We start from the raw sequence: 24027 nt of genomic DNA on the forward strand, positions 1-24027 counted from the left end.
ACTTTAAGAATCACAAATGAATTTAGTAAGCTTGGGCCTTTTAGCGAAAAACTCTCTTGCTGTACTGTTTATGATGGCATGACAATTTACAGTTTTGAAGCATGTATTTTTATACTTAGGCATACGTGCCCACTGAGTACTTTTGTACTCAGCCCTGCATATATTTCTAAATGTGCAGGTTGATCTAGCTGCCGATGGTGATGAAGTGACGAACGGGACTCTTTTGTCTTATTATGTATTAATGAACTCTAGGGATACATGTCTTCATACATGTAATCAGAACCTTATTCCGCTGCGTACTCAGAAGTTTTATGTTATTTTGGCTAAGTCGGAGTTATCCGAACTTACTAGTTATTTGAGTCTATACGACTAAACCTCCGTTATATTATAAATATCCCTTTTATAAAAAAATGATGAAATGCGATCCTTCCTTGTTTGATTATCCCCCTTTCTACCCCGCTCCTAATCTCCCTCCATTAGTCACGGTTTCTCCCGGCTTAATTATCCTTAATTAGGGCCGGTCGTGACAGGATGCATTAGATTTGATGGTTCTCCCGTTCTCACAAATAATATAGTTCTCTCTAGAACCACACCCTATATATATATATATATATATATATATATATATATATATTTGATATTATTAAAGAAATTTGTTTAGCTAAAGGTGAGCTTGATACCAAGAATTGAGAGTACGTACTACTTTAGAATCAAGAAGAAAAATAATACTCACAAAACTTGCATAAATATGCTCAAATTAATAATAATTCAAAATTAGCATACAAACTTGTTTATGCGAAAAGAGTTTAAAAGAGTAAAATTTCACTAACTTATTTATGATGAAAAGGAAAACGAAAGAGGGATGAAAGAAGAAAGGTGTAGTAATTTTGAAGAATTTGAACTTATTTAGAATTATGATTAGTGTAGGACTCTTGTATAATAATAATAATAATAATAATAATAATAATAATAATAATAATAATAATAATAATAATAATAATAATAATAATAATATGATATTACATCATTGCCCTCAAAATAGATTTTTAAATAGGGACATAATAGGCAAACCAAATTTTGTAAAACAAGGCTCTTTTATAATAGGTATATATATATATATATATAAAACCTTAAATCATCATATTTTTAAGGGACAAAATATTACTCCGATCCGCGTTTGTTTTCTTTATTGAATATCACGATTTTATGTATCAACAATGTGTAATTTAAATTTAGATATATACAATAACTAAGAGAAGGAGATCTACATAATCCACCCTTTCTATATAGTATATATATATATAATTGAAATCCAACATTTTTAATGTACCGCCGTGCTAATGTGCTAGTAATTTATCAACACGTATGAATCTCCTTTTCTTGTGAAGTTAATTAAAAAAAAGAACCCATTTTTGTTGATCTCGATGGTCGTGTACGTACCATAATTAGCTAGTTTAAAAATATATAAAAATATAAAAAAAACTGTATATAGCTAGTAGGGTGGTTAATTGGCAGCCGATCGTTACACCTATCTTAATTAATGACCTGTTAGGCAAGGAGTTTTAAAGAGTATACCACCCTAAATCATATTAAAAACTCACAAAATTTCTCTATGTTTCATAAACCCTAAAACTAGTTCCTGGCTCTCTTAATCTATATATATTGATTCCCTTTGACTGCTGGAAACACTAAAATTTTCCTTCCAGATTAATTATTTCAATTTCCCTCCAAAACTCGGGGAAAATTGAAAAATTAAGAAAATGACCTCTTTGTTCAGTCTAAATTTGAGCAGAGCACCGGCTACCCGCCGCAGGTTACAGCTACCGGCAGAGGTTCACCTGTCGGAATTTTTCGCCGGTAACGAAATATAATTTCGATTGCTCTCAAACCAAGTTGATATTAGTTACTTAATTACCTCTTATTCGTGAAAGAAAATAAAAGTTCTTCGTGAAATATTTCGTATAATTCCGTTTGCTCATACCATGTTTAATATCGTATGTGTAGTCTATGCATGGCTGAATAGTAGCACCAAACCCTCGCCCTTGACTTTCCAAATTCAACGCAAGCACCTGTCGAAAGTAACCGAATGTCGAGGTACGTACGTATTGATATCAATGTGGTATGTTGGAATGCCGATGTGGACAAATCGGAAACGACATCGTGGACTGATCATCTCAATGTTGCCGTTTCTTTAAAAAATAAATATCGATTCAAATTGAACATAATCATGAGACATTATCATACCATAATTTTTTAAACAACGGTCATGTCTTTTATGTCAAACTTGAATAGAGAAATATTTATTTAAAAAAAAAACGACAACATTGAAATGACATGGCCATGATGTCGCTTTTGTGAACATCCAATTTGTTCACATTGGTATTCCGACGTGCCTCATTAGTTTCAATTTGGGTGAAAATCGAATTCGTGTTAAATTGCTATAATCAATTAATTGGTGTATCTTTTGATACTTTTCAAATTTTGTGTTAAAAACCAAAAAAAATCTAAAGTTGGTGGATTTATGCACCAATGACCTTATTTTTCTTATGAAACCTTGAAGTCCTCGAACTCATCGTCCACGATTCTTGGTTATTGCAGTAGCAAGTCTGGATGGGGTACAAGTGAGTGAAAAAGACACTCCTCTTCGAACTCCCAATGAGGTAATAGTAAATGTTTAATTAATTTTTTTTTGTCACTAATAATTTTGAACCATCAGACAATCTGATACCAACTTGATTGGTTTTTTTTTTTTTCTCAAGATCAACAAAAAGATCGAGGACTCAATCGAGTACGTTAAAAATTTGCTGATGACATCGGGGGACGGGCGAATAAGCGTGTCCCCCTACGACACGTCGATAGCAGCCCTAATCAAGGACGTGAAAGGGCGCAACGCCCCACAGTTTCCGTCGTGCCTCGAGTGGATAGCGCAGCACCAAATGGCGGATGGCTCGTGGGGGGATGAATTCTTCTGCATTTACGATCGGATTGTAAATACATTAGCGTGTGTCATTGCCTTGAAATCATGGAACGTTCACGCTCACATGATCCAAAAAGGTTTGATATATATTTAAGGGTTATATATCTTTCGAACTTTCATCGTTTTTCATAAAATGTCACGAATTTTTGTTTTCTTGCAAAAGATCTCGAACTTTTGAATAATTTGAGAACTGTCATTGTTGGAAACCATATTAGGAACCACCATTGTTGAAAGGTAGAGTTTCCTAGCAAAAATATTGAATATGCATTAAATTGAATATTATTTTGTCAATTAATTAGGAGTGGCATACGTGAATGAGAATGTGCATAAACTCAAAGATGGAAATCTTGAGCACATGACATCGGGGTTCGAAATCGTGGTTCCTGCGCTTGTTCAAAGAGCCAAAGACTTGGGCATCCAAGGCCTGCCCTATGATCATCCTCTCATCAACGAGATTGCTATCACAAAAGAAGGAAGATTGAAAAAGTAATTATTAATCTCTTATGAAAATGGCCGAAAATTATTGTGTGAGACTGTCTCATCATTTCACGAGTTAAATTTCAAAATTTATACTCCCTCTGTCCCACTAAGTATGTCTCCCTACTTTTAGACACCGTAATTAAGAAGAAGAGTGATTAAAGAATAAAAATGATAGATATTGTTGAGGCCCACAACTTTTTGTGAGAGAGAGTAGTTTTCTTTTATGAAAGAGGCATTATTAATGGAGACAGACAAAATAGGAAAGAAGGTCATTATTCAGTGGCATATATGCAATAAATATCAATAAATTACATGTGCTATTGAATTATCAAATATGGTCAATTTGGCTTTGAACAGGACAAATAGAAATAAATAATTCAAATGGTGCATGGAGGAGGGGTAGGCGATTTCACATAAATTTTTGTGCTAGTTAGGGACAGATCCATAATTTTTTTATTATGAAAACACAAAATAATTATAAACATAAAATACGTAAAAAAAATATATTTCATAATAATCCAACTATCCAAGTCCATTATTTTAAAAAAAAAAATCTACTACTATATTTCGTGACAGGATACCGAAGGAGATGATTTACCAAACGCCGACGACTTTACTATTCAGTTTGGAAGGGCTGGGAGATTTGGAGTGGGAAAGGATACTGCAACTGCAATCAGGCGATGGCTCCTTCCTCACTTCGCCGTCGTCGACGGCGCACGCCTTCATGCAGACCAAAGATGCAAAATGCTTGAAATTCATCGACAACGCCGTCAAGAATTGCAACGGCGGAGGTAATTTCATTAATTGTTCAACAATTAATCAATTCATGAACGCCGTTTTCAATTAATAAATTTGTGACACTACAATTAACTAGCTAACTACTGACTACTATATATATATATATATATATGTGTAAGTAGTGCCACATACCTATCCAGTCGATGTCTTCGCAAGGCTTTGGGCAGTCGACAGACTACAACGCCTCGGAATTTCCCGTTTCTTTCAACAGGAAATTAAGTATTTCCTAGACCACGTCAACAGGTGGGAATAATTATTTACGAGAGTATTCGTGTGTTGGTCTTACGGTAGAGTTCACCGTGGTGCAGTCTTTAAATTTTACTTATTTAATTTAATTGTCAATATATAAACAATAAATCTATGCAGCCACTATTGTGGCCACCCACACACTAGCTAGTATAATAAAGAAAATATTGATTTATTTAATTTATTTTTTAAAATAAAAATAGGATTTAGTTATATTATTATATTCTCTACATTGTACTTATTATTATTTATTTTTTTTTTGCATTTTTTTTTACTTTATTTTTACGACAGACAGACAGCACTAATTTAATTAATGTAGCCTTTAATTAATTACTCACATAATTAATTAAGTAGCGTGATTCATAAACATAATTAATTAGTGTTAATTAATTTTTGGACCACAGCGTTTGGACCGAGAACGGCGTTTTCAGTGGGCGAGATTCGCAATTTTGCGACATTGATGACACGTCTATGGGGATTAGGCTTCTAAAAATGCATGGATACAACGTCGACCCAAGTATAAATATTTTATTAAATTTTTCATAAGAATAATTCAAATATTTGGAAACAAAATGGCAATTAATATAGTTTGACTTGATTAGATGCACTCGAACATTTCAAGCAGCAAGATGGTAAATTTTCTTGCTACGGTGGTCAGATGATCGAGTCTGCATCTCCAATATACAATCTCTACAGAGCTGCTCAGCTGCGGTTTCCAGGAGAAGAAATTCTCGAAGAAGCCACCAAATTTGCCTTCAACTTTTTGCAAGAAAAGATAGCCAACAATCAGCTTCAAGAAAAATGGGTGATATCTCATCACTTAATCGATGAGGTTATTATACTATAACATTCCTACTTAATACTCTCTCCGTCCCATTTGTATTGGCCTCTTTACTCTCACTGAAGGGGCCAATACAAATGGAACGGAGGGAGTATTATATATATGCATAATAATTGAAAATTAAATCATGAACAAATATTCATTTTCTAATTTCGACTCCACTTTCAAACTTTTGCAATTGAGGCTTCCCTAGTTTTGTGCTCATTTGGTCCACATAATCTTTTCGGCCCGCGTTGGCGTTCACGTCATTTTTCCGATCAATGAGAAATTTGGGGAAGCCCCAATTATAAAAGGATTAATTATAGTTTATAACTTGAACTTTCAACAAATTTCAGTTTATAGCCTCAACTTTAATTTATTTTTTGTATAGCCTGAACTTTGAGAAATTATTTAATTATAGCCATAATCATATAAAACTATGACATTAGCTCTTCTTTGTCGAAATTACATATGAAACAATGACTGATTTTCACGAAATTAGAGTTTAATATATTCTACACGAAAAGAGATTTTCAACAATAGGTAGCCCATCGTCATCGGACCACCGATGAAGTCAGAATCGCGTTTGAAAGTTGACCTCATTTTACTAATTTTTTATTGTGCGATTTCGACTACACCGGTCATCCGATGACAATGTGCTACCTATTGTTGAAAACCTCTTTTAGTGTAGAATACATTAGATTCTAGTTTCGTGGCAACTGATCATCATTAGAGCTGTAATTATGATAAGAATGGACTACTAACATAATTTTTGTGCAATTGTGGACTATAATTAAATAATTTCTCAAAGTTCAGGCTATACAAAAATTAAATTAAAGTTAAACTGAAATTTGTTGAAAGTTCAGGCTATAAACTATAATTAACCCAATTATAAAAAGTAGAAAGATTTGGTATTTATTTGAAAAACATTTGAGAGTGAAGTTGAAATTTTAGAATGAGTATATTGATTGTTTGTTTTCGAATCTATAACTCTTTATGCATGCATGCCCTAATAGATAAAGCTCGGGTTGAAGATGCCATGGTACGCCACTCTACCCCGAGTTGAGGCTGCATATTATCTACGATATTATGCTGGCTCTGACGACGTATGGATTGGCAAGGTTTTCTACAGGTTAACAAAATTCATCATCACAAAAGATATAGTATATTTTCAATTCTTTTTGGTACATACTCACAACTTTATCTCTAACTTATAAATACAGGATGCCAGAAATCAGCAACGACACATACAAAGAGCTCGCCGTATTGGACTTCAACAGATGCCAAGCACAGCATCAGTTCGAATGGATTTACATGCAAGAGTGTGTCCCAATTTCTATACACAATCTTGTCTCGATCGGTTGAGTCAGAGGGTTTTTTAGAACAATAACTTAGGTTGATTTGGAAATTAGGACAATAACTTTTAGACTTGTAAAAATAAGACACTAATTAATAAGCGTTGTACCCGCAGGACATTTATGGGCCAATTATTGAATTTTGGGACTTTTTTGCAGCGAACCAAGCACATGACAGACAACCCGCACGGAGGGGTTGATTATGTGGCAAGCACGTCATTTTTACGGCTCCAGAAAAGATGTCATGTGCTTGGTTCATGCGGGAATGTCCGAAAATTCGATAATTGGCCGAGAAATGTTCTGCGGGTGCAACACTTATTAATTAGTGTCCTATTTCTACAAGTCCGAAAGTTATTATCATAATTTCCAAATCAACCTAAATACACTGGTCCTAAAAAATCCTCTGACTCCGATCTGTTTGATTGAATAATATCTTACATTCAATTTTATACTTGTGCGATAAATTTCCTGTGCAGATGGTATCACAGAAGCAGTGTTGGTGAATTCGGGATAAGCAAAAAAGATCTACTCCGTGCTTACTTTTTGGCCGCAGCAACCGTATTCGAACCGGAGAGAACACAAGAGAGGCTTGTGTGGGCCAAAACCCAGCTTGTTTCTAAGATGATCGCATCATTTGTTAGCAATGAGACTACACTATCTTTGGATCAAAGGATTGCACTTGTCACACAGCTCGGACATAATTTCGATGGCATCGATGAAATAATTAGGTAGATTTAGCATTCAAAAAATTCATTTTCCCATGAAATCCTAATCCTAATGCTCAAAACTCAAACTTATTCTTTTTCTACAAAGTGCTATGAAAGATCATGCACTTGCTCCGACTCTGCTGACAACCTTCCAGCAACTTCTAGACGGTTTCAACAGATACACTCGCCATCAATTGAAAAATGCTGTGAGTTCCACCATCCTAATAAAATTCATCAATAAACCCTAATTAAGGAGTAATATATTCTAATTACGGATGAATCAACATAATTGGGGATTGACAATCAATGTTGATGCTTCAAACATCATGCACATAAAAATTTAGGCAATTTAGGCTGCGTTTAATGGATAAATTTATCCATGAAAAATGATGGATAAGACAAAATTTATGCCTTTAAATGTCTATTTTTTTTTCTCACATTTTATACAAAAGAGAAGTTCACCATTTTTCTTTCCTTATTTTCACTTTAAAGATGGATAATATTATCCCTCCATTTTTGGTGTGATAATGTGAGAAAAGAAAAGAGACATTTAAAGGCATAAACTTTTATTATCCATCTTTTTCCATAGATAAATTATCCATCAAAGTAAACGCAGATTTAATGGAAAATACTGAGTTTTGTGTGTGTGTGGAATTGATGTGCAGTGGAGCCAATGGTTCATGAAACTGCGGCAAGGGGAGGCCAACAGCGGGGAAGACGCGGAGCTCCTAGCAAACACGCTCAACATCTGCGCTGGTCTCATCGCCTTCAACGAAGACGTATTGTTGCACCATGAATACACGACTCTCTCCACCCTCACTAACAAAATCTGCAAGCGGCTCAGCCAAATTAAGGATAATAAGGTTAGATAATATCATCATTTCTGTATTTCCCTTACAAAAAGAATATCTGTGTCGCAATTTAATTATTCTTAGGTGAAGATGCAGGCGTTGGAAGTTGTGGATGGGAGCATAAAGGATAAGGAGCTGGAACAGGATATGCAGGCGTTGGTGAAGTTAGCGCTTGAAGAGAATGGCGGCGGCGGCGTCGACAGGAACATTAAACACACGTTTTTATCAGTTGTCAAGACTTTCTACTACAGCGCCTACCACGATGATGAGACCACCGATGCTCATATTTTCAAAGTACTTTTTGAACCGGTCGTATGAATATTTTCGGCTCCAACAAATTAGGACGATTGCATGTCACAAATAGGAAGACATGTATGATCTAAGAATAAAATGATGTTACTTTTTTTATACTATTTCTATTGTTTTACGTCTTCGATTGTGGAACTAATTATACAAATAATTTACTTCCGCTGCCTAAAAGAGTTATATTTATATATTCTCAGCAATCACCATTTTAAAATATATATTTATTTATTTTATATGATAAATAAACTGGTTAATAAAAAATAATGTTGAAGAAGGAGTGGGAAAAATGCCCTTGTGGCTAATAATTAATTTTGGCGCCCGAATTTTGGATATGGGCCATAAATAATTGAAAATAAAATAGATAATTTTTAAATAAATTTATTATAACTTAAAAAGTTATTTTTAATTGCAGTAATTAAAAGATTGAGTCGAATTTATTTAAAAGTTAACTTCAAACTTTGAAATTAACTTTTTACTCAAAAAGTTAGTTTTAATTGCAGTATTTAAAAGATTGAAATTAACTTTTTACTTAAAAAGTTAGGTTTTAATTACTGCAATTAAAACCAACTTTTTAAGTAAATTGGACCATCCTTAACTTGTGGCTAATGAATTAATTTTTCCGCCCATATATATAGCCCCACTTGGTCATTTGTACTAATTGGATTTTAATTTTTGACGCCCGAATTTGGGATGCGGGTCATAAATAATTGACTACAAAAAAAATATTTTTAAAATAAATTTCAAACTTTGAAATTAACTTTAAAATAAATGCGACTCAATCTTTTAATTGCTGCAATGAAAACTAATCTTTTAGTAAGTTATAATAAATTGGACCATGTAATTGGTAAAATCTGTATAAACCCAATAAACGATATTTATATAAACCAACGGTTGACCCAATGATACATCCCAATATTCCATACTTCACATGCTAAACAGCCACATTGTGGGCACCCACAATTTATTTAAGTAGAAAATAATTTAATTTATTTAATTTATTTTTTAAAATAAAAATAAGATTTAGTTATTTTATCATATTCTCTACACAATAGTTATTTTTTTGCAATTTTTTGGTAACTTTTTTATTTTTATTAAAAAATAAATTAAAAATAAAAAATGCAAAAAAAAATTAAAAAAGTAAGTACAATGTAGAGAATATAATAAAATAACTAAATCCTATTTTTATTTAAAAAAATAAATTAAATAAATCAAAATTGTCCTTATTATATTAGTGTGTGGATGGCCACAATGTGGCTGCATAGATTTATTGTATAGAAAAGGCCCACAGCCAAATTCACGTGGGAGATACGTGAGTTCGCCAAGAAAAATCCTAGATGTGGCAAATACTTGGTGAAGAAGTCATACACGGGAGTCAAAAAAGATAGTTCCCTACGAAATCGGAACAACTAGGGTTATAACGGGCGTTCTAAAAAAATCCTAACCTTAGCCGCCTTCCAATAGGCATGTCGCATATATATTCACATATCCATTAATCAAGACGGACATCGACGACTATCACTCGTACCCACTCTTACACTTGCACACAATCTCTCAGTACTCTCGTATCACTCATTTCGCCTCCACCTTCACAACATTCTAGGGTTTCGATCGCCCAATTAGCCCCACTAGCCAGACGTCCGTCGCCTGTCATTCCACAACGTTCAATAGCTCTATCTTCGATGACCGAGACATCTCGATTTTTCGAATACACCGCTTATTACTATCTTTTTATTATTGCTTATTATTTCCTTATATCATATACGCCTATTATTTATATCAATTCACTAACTTGAGCGTCAGAGTTCTTTCCATAGACACCTCCATCAGTGCTCCTCAGAGGACTCTAACGTTGTTCGTGGTTTCAGGTTGTCAAACGTGACTGACATCACTTTCGTAATTGTTGGATTCATCCCCAACCATCTTTAACTTTTTAATTACTTGTCTTAGTTAATCAATGTCTAGTGGAGTAAAATATGTAACCTCTGTTTCTCCTTAACAAACCCCTATCAAGCTATGACCGAGATGGAGTCAGCACCAGCCCCCTAGAAGACAAAACATAGCAGACTTGCAAGACTAATAATCACCCCTCGTGGGAATGGAACAGAGCAAACCTATGAGGACTAAACCTCTAATTAATTTCACTCAAAGCCTAAACATAATTTAATGTGGAGCCATGAACATATGACACTCTCACAAAATTATTAAGATTCATGAAATTCACCAACACTCAATACACACAACTCCTGTCACTTTCTCTCTCATCACTCTCTTACCTGTTGTGCCCTCTCCCCTTGTGCTCTCTCTCCTTCTCTTTTCACAACGTTAACAGACACACACACATGCATGAACACACCCATCAACTCCTTCTTCTTCTTCATCTCCGATGATCGTCCGTCGCCGTCAACCACCGTGACATCCGTCTTTTCTCATCTTTTCTAATATTTGTTGCAAGGGATTAACTCATCCATTGCATGATGATGCTGCAAAAACCCAATTACTGCTACAACAAAATGTGCGTGTGGAGATAGATCAGCCCAAATTGTATAAGGTTTTTGTATCTTGGGCTTGGCCTGCAATGTAATCAGTAAGCCCAATAAGCCTAATCTTGGGCTTGTAATCTTGAAGGTTTTTAATTTCGACAAATTTAAACTGCAATTCAATTAAGAAAGTTGTAAACAGGGAGAATATTTAGGATTTCTCGTATAAAGTTATGAACCATATGTTTCTAGCACGGGATATAAGTCGAGCTACCACGAATGATTAATTACAAACTATTTAATTAATTATTAAATCCTAAATTATGTGTAAGTTTCGTTTCTAAGGGTGACATCAACAAGTGATACTCATGATATGCTCTGTATTTTGCTACAAGAAAATCTTGATGTTTCTGTTGAGATGCCAAATTGCCAACTGCCTTCTCTCAAGGACTAATCAAATCCAATTTATACTTGCTATTACTAAGATAAATTCTTACTGAAATATCTATTATGAAAACTTATATGTGAAATTCGAACACAAAAATATCTATTCCTTTTTCTTCCCCACGCAATTTTTTACATTCAATAATTCACAAAGTTACAAAAAAAGGCAAAATCACGAGGTAGAATACATATTGGAGGAGTATTTTTTTGTTGGACGTGATAGATAAGATTAATAAAATTAAAAGAATTGGAAGGGTGAATAAATAATCCATCCAATTTTGGAGTAATAAATAATCACTCATTTGGATGATCAGATGCGAGTTGAGTTATCAATATTACGGGCTCAATCATGCAAATCAAATACTTAATTAAGATGAATTATTTTATCAATAATGCTTTATCACTCAAACTAAACGCCTACATAGTATATATATTGTTAGTCGCCTCGCCATAACTATTTTATGGTAGTTGATTTCAATATATATACCCTACATGACGTTCATGCCTCGCATTGTTGTCCGACTACATAGTGACACAACGATATACTATTATGTGCGTTTATTTTGAGTATTAGTTTGTATAGATTAAAGTACTATATAAATTTATTCATTGTCTATTAATATGAATTAAAATTTTTTGGATATCCTAATACCCGTGATAATTTCTATAACATGAGCTAACATACTTAAGGACTCATATTCAATTGAAAGGGATAAGAGTAAAAATTGTTATGATAAAGATAAAAATACTCAATTATGTATATTATCAATCTTAAATAGTAAATGTCTCCTAAATAGATAAAAATAGTAAGGTTATAATAGTGAGATATTCTAAGTCCTTCACCTATATCCATCACTTGAGCTCGTTTATTTGATTCACGTCTCATTAAAATAGTGAGATTGGATAAATTATAATTTTAATAATAAATTACATTACTGATCAATCGTATATTTTATTAATTATACCAATTAAACGTCTCGTTAATGGATTAAAAAAGAGGAAAACACGTGATCAGCTTCGATTCTCGCAAGCTCTTATTTTTTTGGGCATATCAAAGCTATTTCAATTATAAAAAAATTACTATGTTTCGATAAGTTAAATAGTACAGTAAGGGCCCGTTTGATTTCCTGTTTAGGATTGTTTAGGATTAAAATTATCCTGAGAAATTAGTATGGATTAGTGTGGGTTTTTATTATTCCATGGGTGTTTGATATCATGTCTACTTAATCCTATATGGTGTTTGATATCCATAGGATTAAGTTGGATTATATTTTATAATACCTAAACTAACCTCATAAAATTTTAATAATTCCAAGTGTGTCCTCCATCAAAGCCCATAATCTATTCATACACCAATCGGCCCTTTCATCTTCTTTTGCCGTGGGATACAAACAGTCGCTCGTAGCAGCTGTATACATCCTCCATCGCTGCAGCCATTGTTCAGGCACTGTAGACTCGGCACCGGGAACCGCAGCCGAGTACGAGCAAGGCGAACTCGTCCATTCTTTCAGCGCCGTCTCCTGCAACTCGAAAATGAGTCAAGCAACAACAGGTTTTCACCCCGATCCATTCCGACGTTAAAGTTCTTTTCTTATATAATGGCTTCGAAAAAAAATCTATCAACATAATATTGTTTGTCAAAAAAAGTATATAACATAGTTTTTCTGCACAACATGTATATGTGGTAATGTCTACAAGAAAAAAAACGTGAATAAATGAGATATTTGGTGAGACTTTTATGTTTGTTTTCGTCAGGTTTGTTGAGATTTTTTGTAATGTCAAACTATGATGTGAGATTTTTAGGTTTGTTTTCGTATGGTTTGCTGTTGATGTCGAACTATCATCTGAGATTTTTGGGTTTGTTTGTCATACTATTGGTTGGTGCGATAAAAATCGAATATTGATATTGGTTGCAGCGAAGAATAAACGAATATTGATATTGGTTGCATAAACGATATTGCTTGCGATAATATTGAATATTGATATTGTTTTCGTAATATTGTTTGGTGTGATAATATTGAAAATTGTTTTTGCCGTTTGACGGCAGTAACCGAACATAACATTGTTTTGTTACATATTGATATTTTAGGTAGCAATGGCGCAGCCCGTTCCAGCAAGCCCAACAAGACGGACCAAAAGCGTCGTTCTTGGTCCACTCACGAAGAACATGTGTTGCTCGCCTCGTTGAAAGAACTTGTTGCAAACGGTTGGAAATCCGACAATGGATTTCGAGGCGGGTATTTGAGCAAACTCGAGGAGGCCATGAGGAAGGAGTACCCCGACTCTGATTTGAAGGGAACGCCCCACATCAACTCGAAGGTGACAACATGGAAGAAAACATATTATTCACTTTGGAACATTCTCAAAGTTAGCGGGGTTGGCTTCAATGTCAACGGCAAGCATATGATTGACTGCGATGACGAGCAGTGGCAAAGCTTTGTGGCTGTAAGAACAGTTATCTCACTTGCATTGAACCCATTATTATATCGTTTTGTGCTTTGATGACTGTTTTTTTGCTTGTTATTCAGGCTGATAAGAATGTGACTAATTTTCGTTACAAGAGTTGGCCGTATTACGAGGATTGGAAGCTGATCTTTGGCAAGGATAGGGCAACGGGCGATGAGGCGGAGGACCTAATGGAGGCGGCGCATGAGATGTATCAAAAGTTGAGTAGCAGCCCGCTCAACGATCTTGGAGATTACCACGTCTCCCTCGACGACATATTTGAGAATGACTTGACCGGGGACAATGTAAGTCAAACCCCCAATCAACAAGAAACCATACCGATTGAACAAGAGGCTCCAACAACAAGCAAGAAAAGGCGCCGTAGTGGAGGTTTCGATGAGAAGTTTTTTGAGGCGTTGCATGAGGTCGGGCGGGGCACGGAGTCACGACTTGAGACTATATCATGTCGAATGGGGTACGACTTCGACGTATCAAAGGCGCGCAAAGAAGTGAATGCCAAGTTGAGTGGCATACCCGGGCTCTCACAACATGATAAGTTTGTTGTATGCAATATGCTTGCGGAGAAAACGGAGTATCTCGATATCTTTTCTAGCCTATCCGAGGATGAGAAGGGAGCATATGTCACGTTCCTTCTTGCTTCGAAGAAGGACAAGTGATTCACCTTCTTCTTCGTACAAGGGGGTGTCTCTTTTTTGAACGTGGGTACACGCACTTTACTATCGTGATTTGGATCTTATTTGCTTTTTATTGTTTCTCAACTCTTTCTAGTTTGGGATCGCACTTTACTATGGTGTTTTGGATATTATTTGCTTTTTATTGTTTCTCAACTCTTTCTAGTTTGGGATATTTGTGTTTTTAATAGACTTCAATGTCATTTTTTGCTAATTTGGGATTCATATATGTTGTCTAAGTTTTTGCTAATGTGGGATTCATATATGTTGTCTAAGTTTTTATATGTTGCTGAATTCATATTACACGAAAAAATTTAGCAATATGTTGTCTAGATTGTTACACGCATTTTTTGCTTCATTTCTAAGTTTTTGCTAATTTGGGATTCATATATGTTGTCTAAGTTTTTATATGTTGCTGAATTCATATGACACGAAAAAATTCAGCAATATGTTGTCTAGTTTGGTACACGCATTTTTTGCTTCATTTCTAAGTTTTTTTTCTTTGGGGTGCGTCATTAAGTGCAATTGTTTTAACAATTCAAGATGAGGAATGAAGCAAAATTCAGCAAAATTCATAAAGATTCAGTTAAATAAATTCTAAAACTCGAACATGCATAAGGATGGAAAATTCTTGCAAAAAAAAAAAAACACGAAATAATTAAAGTTGCTAACACATAAATATCGTCGAGCACGCGCTACTTGAACGGAGAAGATGAGGCGCAAGAACTTCCGTCCTCGTTTCTTTTGGTGGGTTGATTTTCTCGCCGTTTGAATTTATTTTTTAGCGTCATCCACGGAGTACCACGGTTGACCTTAATCGGATTTGGAATGGACGGTGATACGCTTGAACTAGCATCATCGACGAAAAGCTTTCTCGCCACGGGTTTGGGCACCGGCGAAGTGACCTCGTCGTCGCTAGAGTTGTCATGTTTGTCGACGGTAGTGGAGTCCTCAATGATGATTAATGTATGGGAATTCTCATTCTTCATATCATGAATCCCAAACAAATTGCAAAGTAGTAAGAACGCCGGCTCACCTTCATGATAATAAGCTCGAGACAAGGGGTTTTCCTATCAATAAAAAATATAAGTTACAATTAAGCCGGATCACCTTAGTTCTAAAATATCGAAATGTACCTTAAACAATCGTTGCCACACTTCGTCGACGGCGTGAACAGAATTGGTTCCATGATCGTATTGCGTCTCCTTCACCTTACACAACCATTTGAAGCATACGTAACGATCATGTAGAAAGGCAACTCGCCCCTCAACTTCACTCAACGAGACGTCCGCTCCCATTTGTGTGTTTAGCTTCAACATCGCTTCGATGAGCGCATGTGGCGATAAGTGGGGTGGTGTTGGCCTACATTCGTCAATCTTCTCAATTAAAGAGACTAGTAGCATTTTATCCTTCTCCCCATCCCACTTGCAAGGATAGAGGAAAAGAGATTGCGAGCCAACAGGTGGGAACATTTTATAGGGAAATTAGTGTATGATAGTTTCTAACTGTTTCACACGATTTTTGCCTATCCAAATATGTGAAGGAAATAAGGCTGCACTTCACTATTTATAGATTGGAGATGATAGCATTTTGTGGACTCAATTAAATAGGAAGTTGTTGGAAGTTAATATGTGTAGTTGGAGTTGCATGCAATCAATCAACACTTGGCGTTTTTTTTATGAATTTGCCATTAAAAGCTTTTGACTACCTCTATCCTCTAAATTATTGGAATTACACATATTTGATTACTATTTTTCATGTGCCTTGCAGATTCCAACATTTTGACTTTGGAAATAGAACATTAGTATCGAAAATTTAAGGACTTCAAATATTGAACACAAATTCCTACACAATCAAATTCAAATTCTTACTTGTCTTACAATGGCAACAAAATATCGACTAACCCAAAATCAAATCCAAAATATGACATAAACTAGTACTTTCAACTATCCAAAATCAAATCCAAAATATGCCATAAACTAGTACTTTCAACTACAACATACCAACATTCACGCGTCACATAAGCTTGCCTATCAAAATGCCTAGAACGAGAACTAAAATTGTGAAACAAATAGCAGCCCTAAGGAACTCAAAAATTCCCCGATGCGGTCCAACTCCATAGCACACTCCCGGCATCTCTAATCCGTTCACCTCGTTGTGTTGCACATGTGGCGCGAACTCACCTTGGTGAGGCACTTCATGCATCCCCAAACGATGATATTCATCATACCAATGGAATCCTCTCCAATGGTTTTTGCCCGTTGGACACTTGTAGTAGAAACGGCCCGGGTTCATTGAGCCATATCCGGCGCACTTGAGATTCATTGTTCCCTTGCCACAACTACATTGAGGAGCGTCCTCCATCCTATGTGAAACATAGCAAAACGCATCAACACAATATACAATATACCTCCAAAATTAGAAGTGTCAAATACAAACTGAGAATATAAAAAATTCCATTGTCATATCATAAAACTTGTATCAAATCTGCATAACAAATAACAGTAGCATCTGTCTATACAATAAAAATATCGAAGGCAACGAAAACCCAATCACATCATATATAATATAATTCATACCATAAAATTATCTTATATACAATTCGACTGAACAGTAGCATCTGTCTATATAGAGAGATATAAATTAGAACAAGCACATTCAAAGGCAATGAAAACCCAATCACATCATATATAATATAAAAAGATCCTGCTCCAAATTGTAGTTTACAAATTAATTCAACAAGGTGATTCAAAGGCTCCAAAAATGGAGATGACAAATTCATATAAATGTGAACACTAACATTAAGCAGATCACACCATCAACATTCAAATCCCATATATAACTTGAAAACTAGAAAAAAAAAAAAAATAGTTTGTCAATACAATAGTGAAATAAAGTATCTAGTTGTTATTGATATATTGCAACCACATCGATTCGGCTAAGGCATTTCTCGCTTCTTGCCATTGAGGGGAACTTTCGACTTGTTCAACGAATTCATCGGGTGCCTCTTCTAGCATTGCACCGTTTTGTGGGGGCATGGCATCTAATTGTTCTTCAATGGGGTCTATGGGCATTTCCTTTCGAATGAAGTTGTTGATTAAAAAACATGCCATGATAATTCGATTTTGCACTCGAATCGGATAAAAAGAAGGTGATCTAAGGATACCCCATCTCATCTTCAATATCCCAAAAGCTCTCTCTATGGCGTTCCTCGCTTTACTATGTCTCAAATTAAAAAGTTCTTCTTTATTTTGAGGTCGTGCATTGTTCGGTCCCCATTCTTTCAAATGGTACCTAACGCCTTTGAACGGCGTTAGGAAGCCTTCGCTATTCGCGTATCCATTATCACACAAATAATACTTCCCTATCAATAAAAAAAGAAATACAAATTTGTAAATAATTATCAAAATATCGAAAAAACATGTCTAATTATTGAAATTAGTCAAAATATTTAATTACCCCTTGGGACCTTAAGGCCGTGAGGTCTTCTAATTGCATCTCGTAAGACCCTAGAGTCTGCAGCCGAACCTTCCCAACCGGCCAAGACGTAACTGAAATTACAATGACGATCACAAACACCTAACACATTGGTTGAAATTTGCCCCTTCCTTGTTCTATAACGGGGTTTGTCCTCATTTCCTACCGTGACACTCACATACGTGCCGTCTAACGCACCTAAACAGCCCTATTCACAACACACACATCAAATTAATATACAAGACCAATAACACTAGATAATGATTAAAATTTGATATAGTCACGGTATTAATACCTTAAACCAACGCCACCGTGGATCGCTACAATCCGCGGGAACAGCCTCTGGCTTGGACAAGAATAGGTCATGAAGTCGTATAATAGCCCCTAAGACAGTATGCACATAGTGCGATATTGTTTGGCCTGAGCGCCAAAAATCAAACCTAACAACACGATTTTTTTTATGGTGTGCTAAGACTGAAAGAAACATGGCTACTTGTTCAGGCACAGTAACGAAGCGACCGTCAACCAAACCCCCCCGGTCCCGTAGAATAACACAAAGGCGTGCAAACGTCCTACGATCCATTCGAAGGTTCGATATACAGTCAACATCGCTAATACCATATAATCGGTTTAAGTGTTTATTTTGGTCAGGCATTTTACTGATTATCTCCCATTTTAGGGGTCCTGAATCACGTCGTCTCTTGCCTAATCTGGTCTTATAATAATACGCGAATAACAAACACACTTTTATGACATGTACTCGCAAAATTTCTTGCATCAAAACAAATTGCATGTCACGCGCCCGAATGTCTTCCCTTCCAGGCATTTTCTAAATTCAATGAAATATTTGAGAATTAAAGTCAAATAATATGAAAAATGCATCACTAACATAGTAATACAGCCACCGCAGCGAAAAATGAATACCCAACAGTCAGTTCAACATGGTATAATGCGTCAGTCATAAAGGGCAGATGAAATTATAGAACTCAACAAAAAACTCCAACAACAACAGAGCATTATTTATCATCAAACCCCCAATTAATATTTAACATAAGACACCAAATCCCATTGAAATTTACTGGTAAAGGGCAGATGAAATTCCAAGCAACTCAACAAAAAACTCCAACAACAACAGAGCATTATTTATCATCAAACCCCCAATTAATATTTAACATAAGACACCAAATCCCATTGAAATTTACTGATAAAGGGCAGATGAAATTCCAAGAACTCAACAAAAAACTCCAACAACAACAGAGCATTATTTATCATCAAACCCCCAATTAATATTTAACATAAGACACCAAATCCAATTGAAATTTACTGATAAAGGGCAGATGAAATTCCAAGAACTCAACAAAAAACTCCAACAACAACAGAGCATTATTTATCATCAAACCCCCAATTAATATTTAACATAAGACACCAAATCCCATTGAAATTTACTGATAAAGGGCGGACTCAATTCCAAGCAACTCAACAAAAAACTCCAACAACAACAGAACCTAAACATTTATCACCAACAGCAAATCCCTTTCAAATTTACTGATTAGGGGCAGGCGGAATTACGAGCAACTCAACAAAAAATTGGAATACAACAGAAATGTTGCACCCAAAAAATCGGCGGACAAAGAAATGTTGCTCACCTGAAATACAAGATGATTCACAAGCCCACAACGATGAGAAGGTTTTTGAAATCGACCGAAGCCTGTTGTCGCCGCCGCGAAAAGCACCAGAGAGGGAAATCAGCAAAAGAGTTGAAATCTGATTAGATTGATCGAAAATTATGGGTTTCAATGGTAGAAAATGACATGAAATTCGATTTGTAATGGAAGATTAAAATAGCAGAAAATGTTCTCACCTTCTTTTCCAGATGCTGCTCGAGCCTACGACGAGGACAACGAGGCCGGCGACCCAAATTTCTAATCTTTCCGTTGCCGGCGACGAGATAACCCTACCGCCGTCGCCTCGAAAATCAGCAGAGATGGAAATCAGCAAATAAGTTGAAATCTGATTAGATCGATCGAAAATTATGGGTTTCAATGGTAGAAAATAACATGAAATTCGATTTGTAAAGGAAGATTAAAATAGCAGAAAATGTTCTCACCTTCTTTCCCAGATGCTGCTCGAGCCTACGACGAGGACAACGAGGCCGGCGACCCAAATTTCTAATCTTTCCGTTGCCGGCGACGAGATAACCCTACCGCCGTCGCCTCGAAAATCAGCAGAGATGGAAATCGGCAGACGACCTGAAATTCTGCTTCGGTTTGTGAGAGAGAGAGAGGCGTGGAGGCATAGGCGAAAATGGTAATGGGAAAATGGGTTGAGGAACTAGGGTTTGGGTACTTGCATCGATTGGCGTGATGAGGGTAGCAGAATTTTAATCCAACTTCTCTGTATAAAATTTATCCGAGGGGGGGTGGGCAGATTATTAGTATGGGTTAATCCCACGAAATAGCATGGGGAAGTAGGATTAAGTAGGGTTTGACCATATTAGCTGCACGTGATATCAAACATCACACTAATATGGATTAATTTAATTTATCCTGCCTATAAACCCATATCAAACGGGCCCTAAATGACTGAACGCTTAGTCGTTTTATAATGGCGATTAGGTCAATGGTACGACATATGCCAACTAATTACTCAACATAAAAAATTTGGAAAAGATTTCACATCAAATGTGATCCACAAGGCACTTAATAATAATCAAGTCAAGCTTATCTTCAAAGTCAAACTTAAATTGTTTATTATTGAATCTTCAAAGCTCACAACTTTAAAACTTAATTTTCTAATGTATACTTTAAATTTGAAAATTCATCATTTCCCTTACAAAAGAAATCATTTCATTCTCAATAACATATTTACTAAAATTCATTATTTTTCAGGACCAAAAAAAAAAGATTAATTATAAAAATATAAATTTATCAAATTATTCTTATATATTCATCACAAAATAAAAGTACAAAACATGAAACGTTATATATACTACAATTTATGGAAATTTTATTCAGCCGATTGCAAGAGAAATCGGAAAATCTAAGATTTAACTATTGGCATAATCCTAAGCGGAACTGCCCTGCGCACGGCCACCCCAAACAACTCGCCGGCGTGATCGGCGGCCGCCGTGGAGTCATCTTCCAGTTTCCAGTCGAAGTTATGAACCAGAGTCGCCGTAGCCATGTGCAGGATCCGGGTCGCGAGCGGCATGCCGGGGCAGACCCGTCTACCCGACCCGAACGGAAGGAGCTCGTAATCCTGGCCCTTGAAGTCTATCTTGTTATCGAGGAAGCGTTCCGGGTCGAACGTCTCCGGGTCGGTCCAGATACTCGGATCCCTCCCTATCGCATACGCGTTGATGAGTATCTGAGTTCCCTTGGGGATGAGATAGCCGTTCACCTCCTGATCGCTCTCCGCTTTGCGAGGGAGGAGCAGTGGGCCCGGCGGGTGGATCCGCATCACCTCCTTTATCACCGCTTGCAGGTACGGCAGCTTCGGCATCGCCGACTCATCCACGATCTTCTCGTCTCCGGCCACGCTCTTCAGCTCCGCCTTCAGTCGAGCCATCTTGTCCGGGTTCATCACTAGCTCCGACATGGCCCACTCGATCGAGGTCGTGTTCGTGTCTGATCCTCCCACGAACAAGTCCTGATCGTAGAAAAAAGTCGGTAAATACACCAACTATGACCAAAATCTAGTTTCACAACTAAACTTAGAAATTTAGAATATATTAAAAACATTGTTACATTATATGAACAACACGAATTTTAATAAAATGTGAGTAGAGCTGGAGTAAATACATAAATTTTCGATTTTCTGATTTTTTCCATGAGATAAAATTGAGATTAATCATAAACTTTCAATGAATTTTTAAAAAAGTCCCCGGTTTTCATTTTCTATTCAAAAACCCTAAACTTTCAGCGTTTTCTAAAAATTATCACAATATACAAAATTTGGCAACATTGTTTTATTGGTTGAAGTTGAAAAAATTAAACAAAACTTTATCTAAGAATCTGGTAAAATGACTCATCGTTCTAATGTCTAAATGTTGTGGATATTTAATAGAAAACGACAATTGAGAATATTTGGAAAGAAACGACAAAAGTTGGAGAAATAAAATATGTTTAACGCAATAAAATTATTCCAAAAATATGATGAAGTATTTACCAGCATGAGATGGGTGAAGTGATGCGTCTTCAACTTGAACTCGTTGGCCTGAATAATATCAACCACTATCTCCAAAAAGTCATCCTTCTTTGGCGCATTGGGATTGGCCCTCTTCGATTCGAGCCTCTCAGTTGAGATACCCTTCGATTTTGGCGAGCAATTTGCCGAAGAAAACATCCGCCCTGCGCTTGACCCCCTGCGGGTCGAAGGGGCGGAGGATGGGGAAGTAGTCGGCGAAGTTGGGCACGCCGACGATGGTGGCGACGCCCTCGATGATCTCCTTGAACTCCATGGTGGCCTTGGAGTCGAACTCGGTGGCCTGCGAGGAGAAGAGCGTGGCCGACATGAGGTTGAGCGTGGTGATGAAGGCGGCCTCGCGGATGTCGACCGCGCGGCCGCTGTCGGAGCATTTCTGGACGTGGTCGAGCAGCTGCTGCAGCTTCTGGCGGCGGAGGCCCTGGCTGGCCTCCATGCTCTGGTTGGAGAACATCTGCTCCTTGCATATCTTGCGCATGTCGCGCCACTCGCTGGCCACGGGGAGGAACCCCATGGAGATCTTGTCGTGGTCGCACGCGTGCACCGCCTGCGCGATGGTGCGGCCGGAGAAGACCTGCCCGTGCCTGTGGAGGATCTCCTTCGCCATCTCCGGGGAGGAGACGATCACGGTGTAGAGGCTGCCGAGATGGATCGACATCAGCGGGCCGTATCTCTTTGAGAGCTTCGCGAACACCTGGTGAGGGTTGGCGCCGAGTTGCAGCATGTTTCCGACGATCGGGTAGGGGAACGGCCCCGGAGGGAGGTTCCTCCGGCGCCGGAAGGAGAGGAATGTTATCGTCGCGGCGATGAAGAAGAGCGCGGCGAGGAGAGGAGAGGACTCCATTTTTTATCTCTTCTTCAAGTTTGGTGGCTGTCTCTACACTCTTAGTGGGAGTTGGCCTTTTTATATATATGCGTAAATAAACTAGTTAGAATTGTGTGAGTAAAATATGAGTGAGTTTGCTGATATTCAACACTGGCAGCTGATAATAATAATAAATGAATGCATATTGACTGACTATTTTTGTTTGGCTCTAATAATAACAATTTAGAATTCGGATATGCCGCTATCGGATGACACTCACTTGGACTCGATTGCAAGAAAAATAATATTCTGACATATTGGATTGACTTTTTATTATATATTATAACGAAACAAACGGTGCCGGGAATCTTGATCTATCTACAAATTTTATATATTTTTATATATTTTATTGAATATAGTATTAGTATTCCTTTAATATAGCATCGCCTAAATTTTCTATTAGATTGCTCTTAGATCTAAACTCATATAATATTTAATACAAATAACATGTCTTGTATTAATACAAATAGCTAGTATTAATCCTCTAATATAGATCAATCGCCCAAATGTTCTATTATATTACTCCTAATCTAAACTATATATATATATATATATATATATATATATATATATATATATATATATAAAATACATTTAGTGTAATAATTAATAAATTAATATATTCTTATAAATATATAGTAATATGTAATTTGCAAAATTAACCTTAAAATAAAATACGTAGTAAGGATAAAATTGACAATCTACATTTTGTGCCTAATGAACTTTTTCTATACTGCGCCGAAAACGTTATTATATTTCCATATTTATATAAAATTGATATCAACTCAATTATTATATTTATAAATATAAAAAAAAAATTAATTGAATATATTTGATCTGAATTTTAAAAAAAAAATCACGATAATAAAAATTGATATTATGAC

General features: G+C 36.3%; 5 protein-coding genes across 5 annotated transcripts; 2 read left to right on the forward strand and 3 right to left on the reverse strand.

The window, feature by feature from the left end:
• The first annotated feature begins 1652 nt into the window (after positions 1-1652).
• On the forward strand, positions 1653-8693 carry LOC131015105 (copalyl diphosphate synthase 2, chloroplastic-like). The gene is made up of 15 exons (XM_057943356.1): positions 1653-1857; positions 2005-2094; positions 2599-2660; positions 2760-3054; positions 3277-3463; positions 4034-4248; positions 4378-4498; positions 4906-5018; positions 5104-5333; positions 6338-6453; positions 6545-6643; positions 7153-7404; positions 7490-7589; positions 8049-8246; positions 8331-8693. Exons 1-15 carry the CDS (start codon positions 1761-1763, stop codon positions 8550-8552), a joined length of 2397 nt encoding a protein of 798 aa, XP_057799339.1. The 5' UTR covers positions 1653-1760; the 3' UTR covers positions 8553-8693.
• Positions 8694-12577: 3884 nt separating this feature from the next.
• On the forward strand, positions 12578-14801 carry LOC131015106 (uncharacterized). Its single transcript, XM_057943357.1, has 3 exons — positions 12578-13013; positions 13551-13906; positions 13990-14801. The coding sequence occupies exons 1-3, from the start codon at positions 12995-12997 to the stop codon at positions 14581-14583; spliced, it is 969 nt and encodes a 322-aa protein (XP_057799340.1). The 5' UTR covers positions 12578-12994; the 3' UTR covers positions 14584-14801.
• A 408-nt stretch (positions 14802-15209) lies between these two features.
• LOC131015107 (uncharacterized) lies at positions 15210-16116 on the reverse strand. Its single transcript, XM_057943358.1, has 2 exons — positions 15735-16116; positions 15210-15668 (listed from the first exon to the last, which is right to left on the reverse strand). The coding sequence occupies exons 1-2, from the start codon at positions 16068-16070 to the stop codon at positions 15294-15296; spliced, it is 711 nt and encodes a 236-aa protein (XP_057799341.1). The 5' UTR covers positions 16071-16116; the 3' UTR covers positions 15210-15293.
• A 1150-nt stretch (positions 16117-17266) lies between these two features.
• LOC131019093 (uncharacterized) lies at positions 17267-20427 on the reverse strand. Its single transcript, XM_057947776.1, has 7 exons — positions 20422-20427; positions 20183-20275; positions 19937-20029; positions 19722-19839; positions 18371-18459; positions 18058-18283; positions 17267-17962 (listed from the first exon to the last, which is right to left on the reverse strand). Exons 1-7 carry the CDS (start codon positions 20425-20427, stop codon positions 17499-17501), a joined length of 1089 nt encoding a protein of 362 aa, XP_057803759.1. The 3' UTR covers positions 17267-17498.
• Positions 20428-20998: 571 nt separating this feature from the next.
• Positions 20999-23294, reverse strand: LOC131015108 (ferruginol synthase-like). Its single transcript, XM_057943359.1, is given in 3 exon segments — positions 20999-21723; positions 22243-22374; positions 22376-23294. Coding segments are annotated over 3 exon segments (1488 nt in total). The 5' UTR covers positions 23123-23294; the 3' UTR covers positions 20999-21114.
• Between the last annotated feature and the right edge of the window lie 733 nt (positions 23295-24027).

Source organism: Salvia miltiorrhiza, chromosome 3 (genome assembly GCF_028751815.1).
Source record: "Salvia miltiorrhiza cultivar Shanhuang (shh) chromosome 3, IMPLAD_Smil_shh, whole genome shotgun sequence".
In the NCBI taxonomy this organism is placed as follows: domain Eukaryota; kingdom Viridiplantae; phylum Streptophyta; class Magnoliopsida; order Lamiales; family Lamiaceae; genus Salvia; species Salvia miltiorrhiza.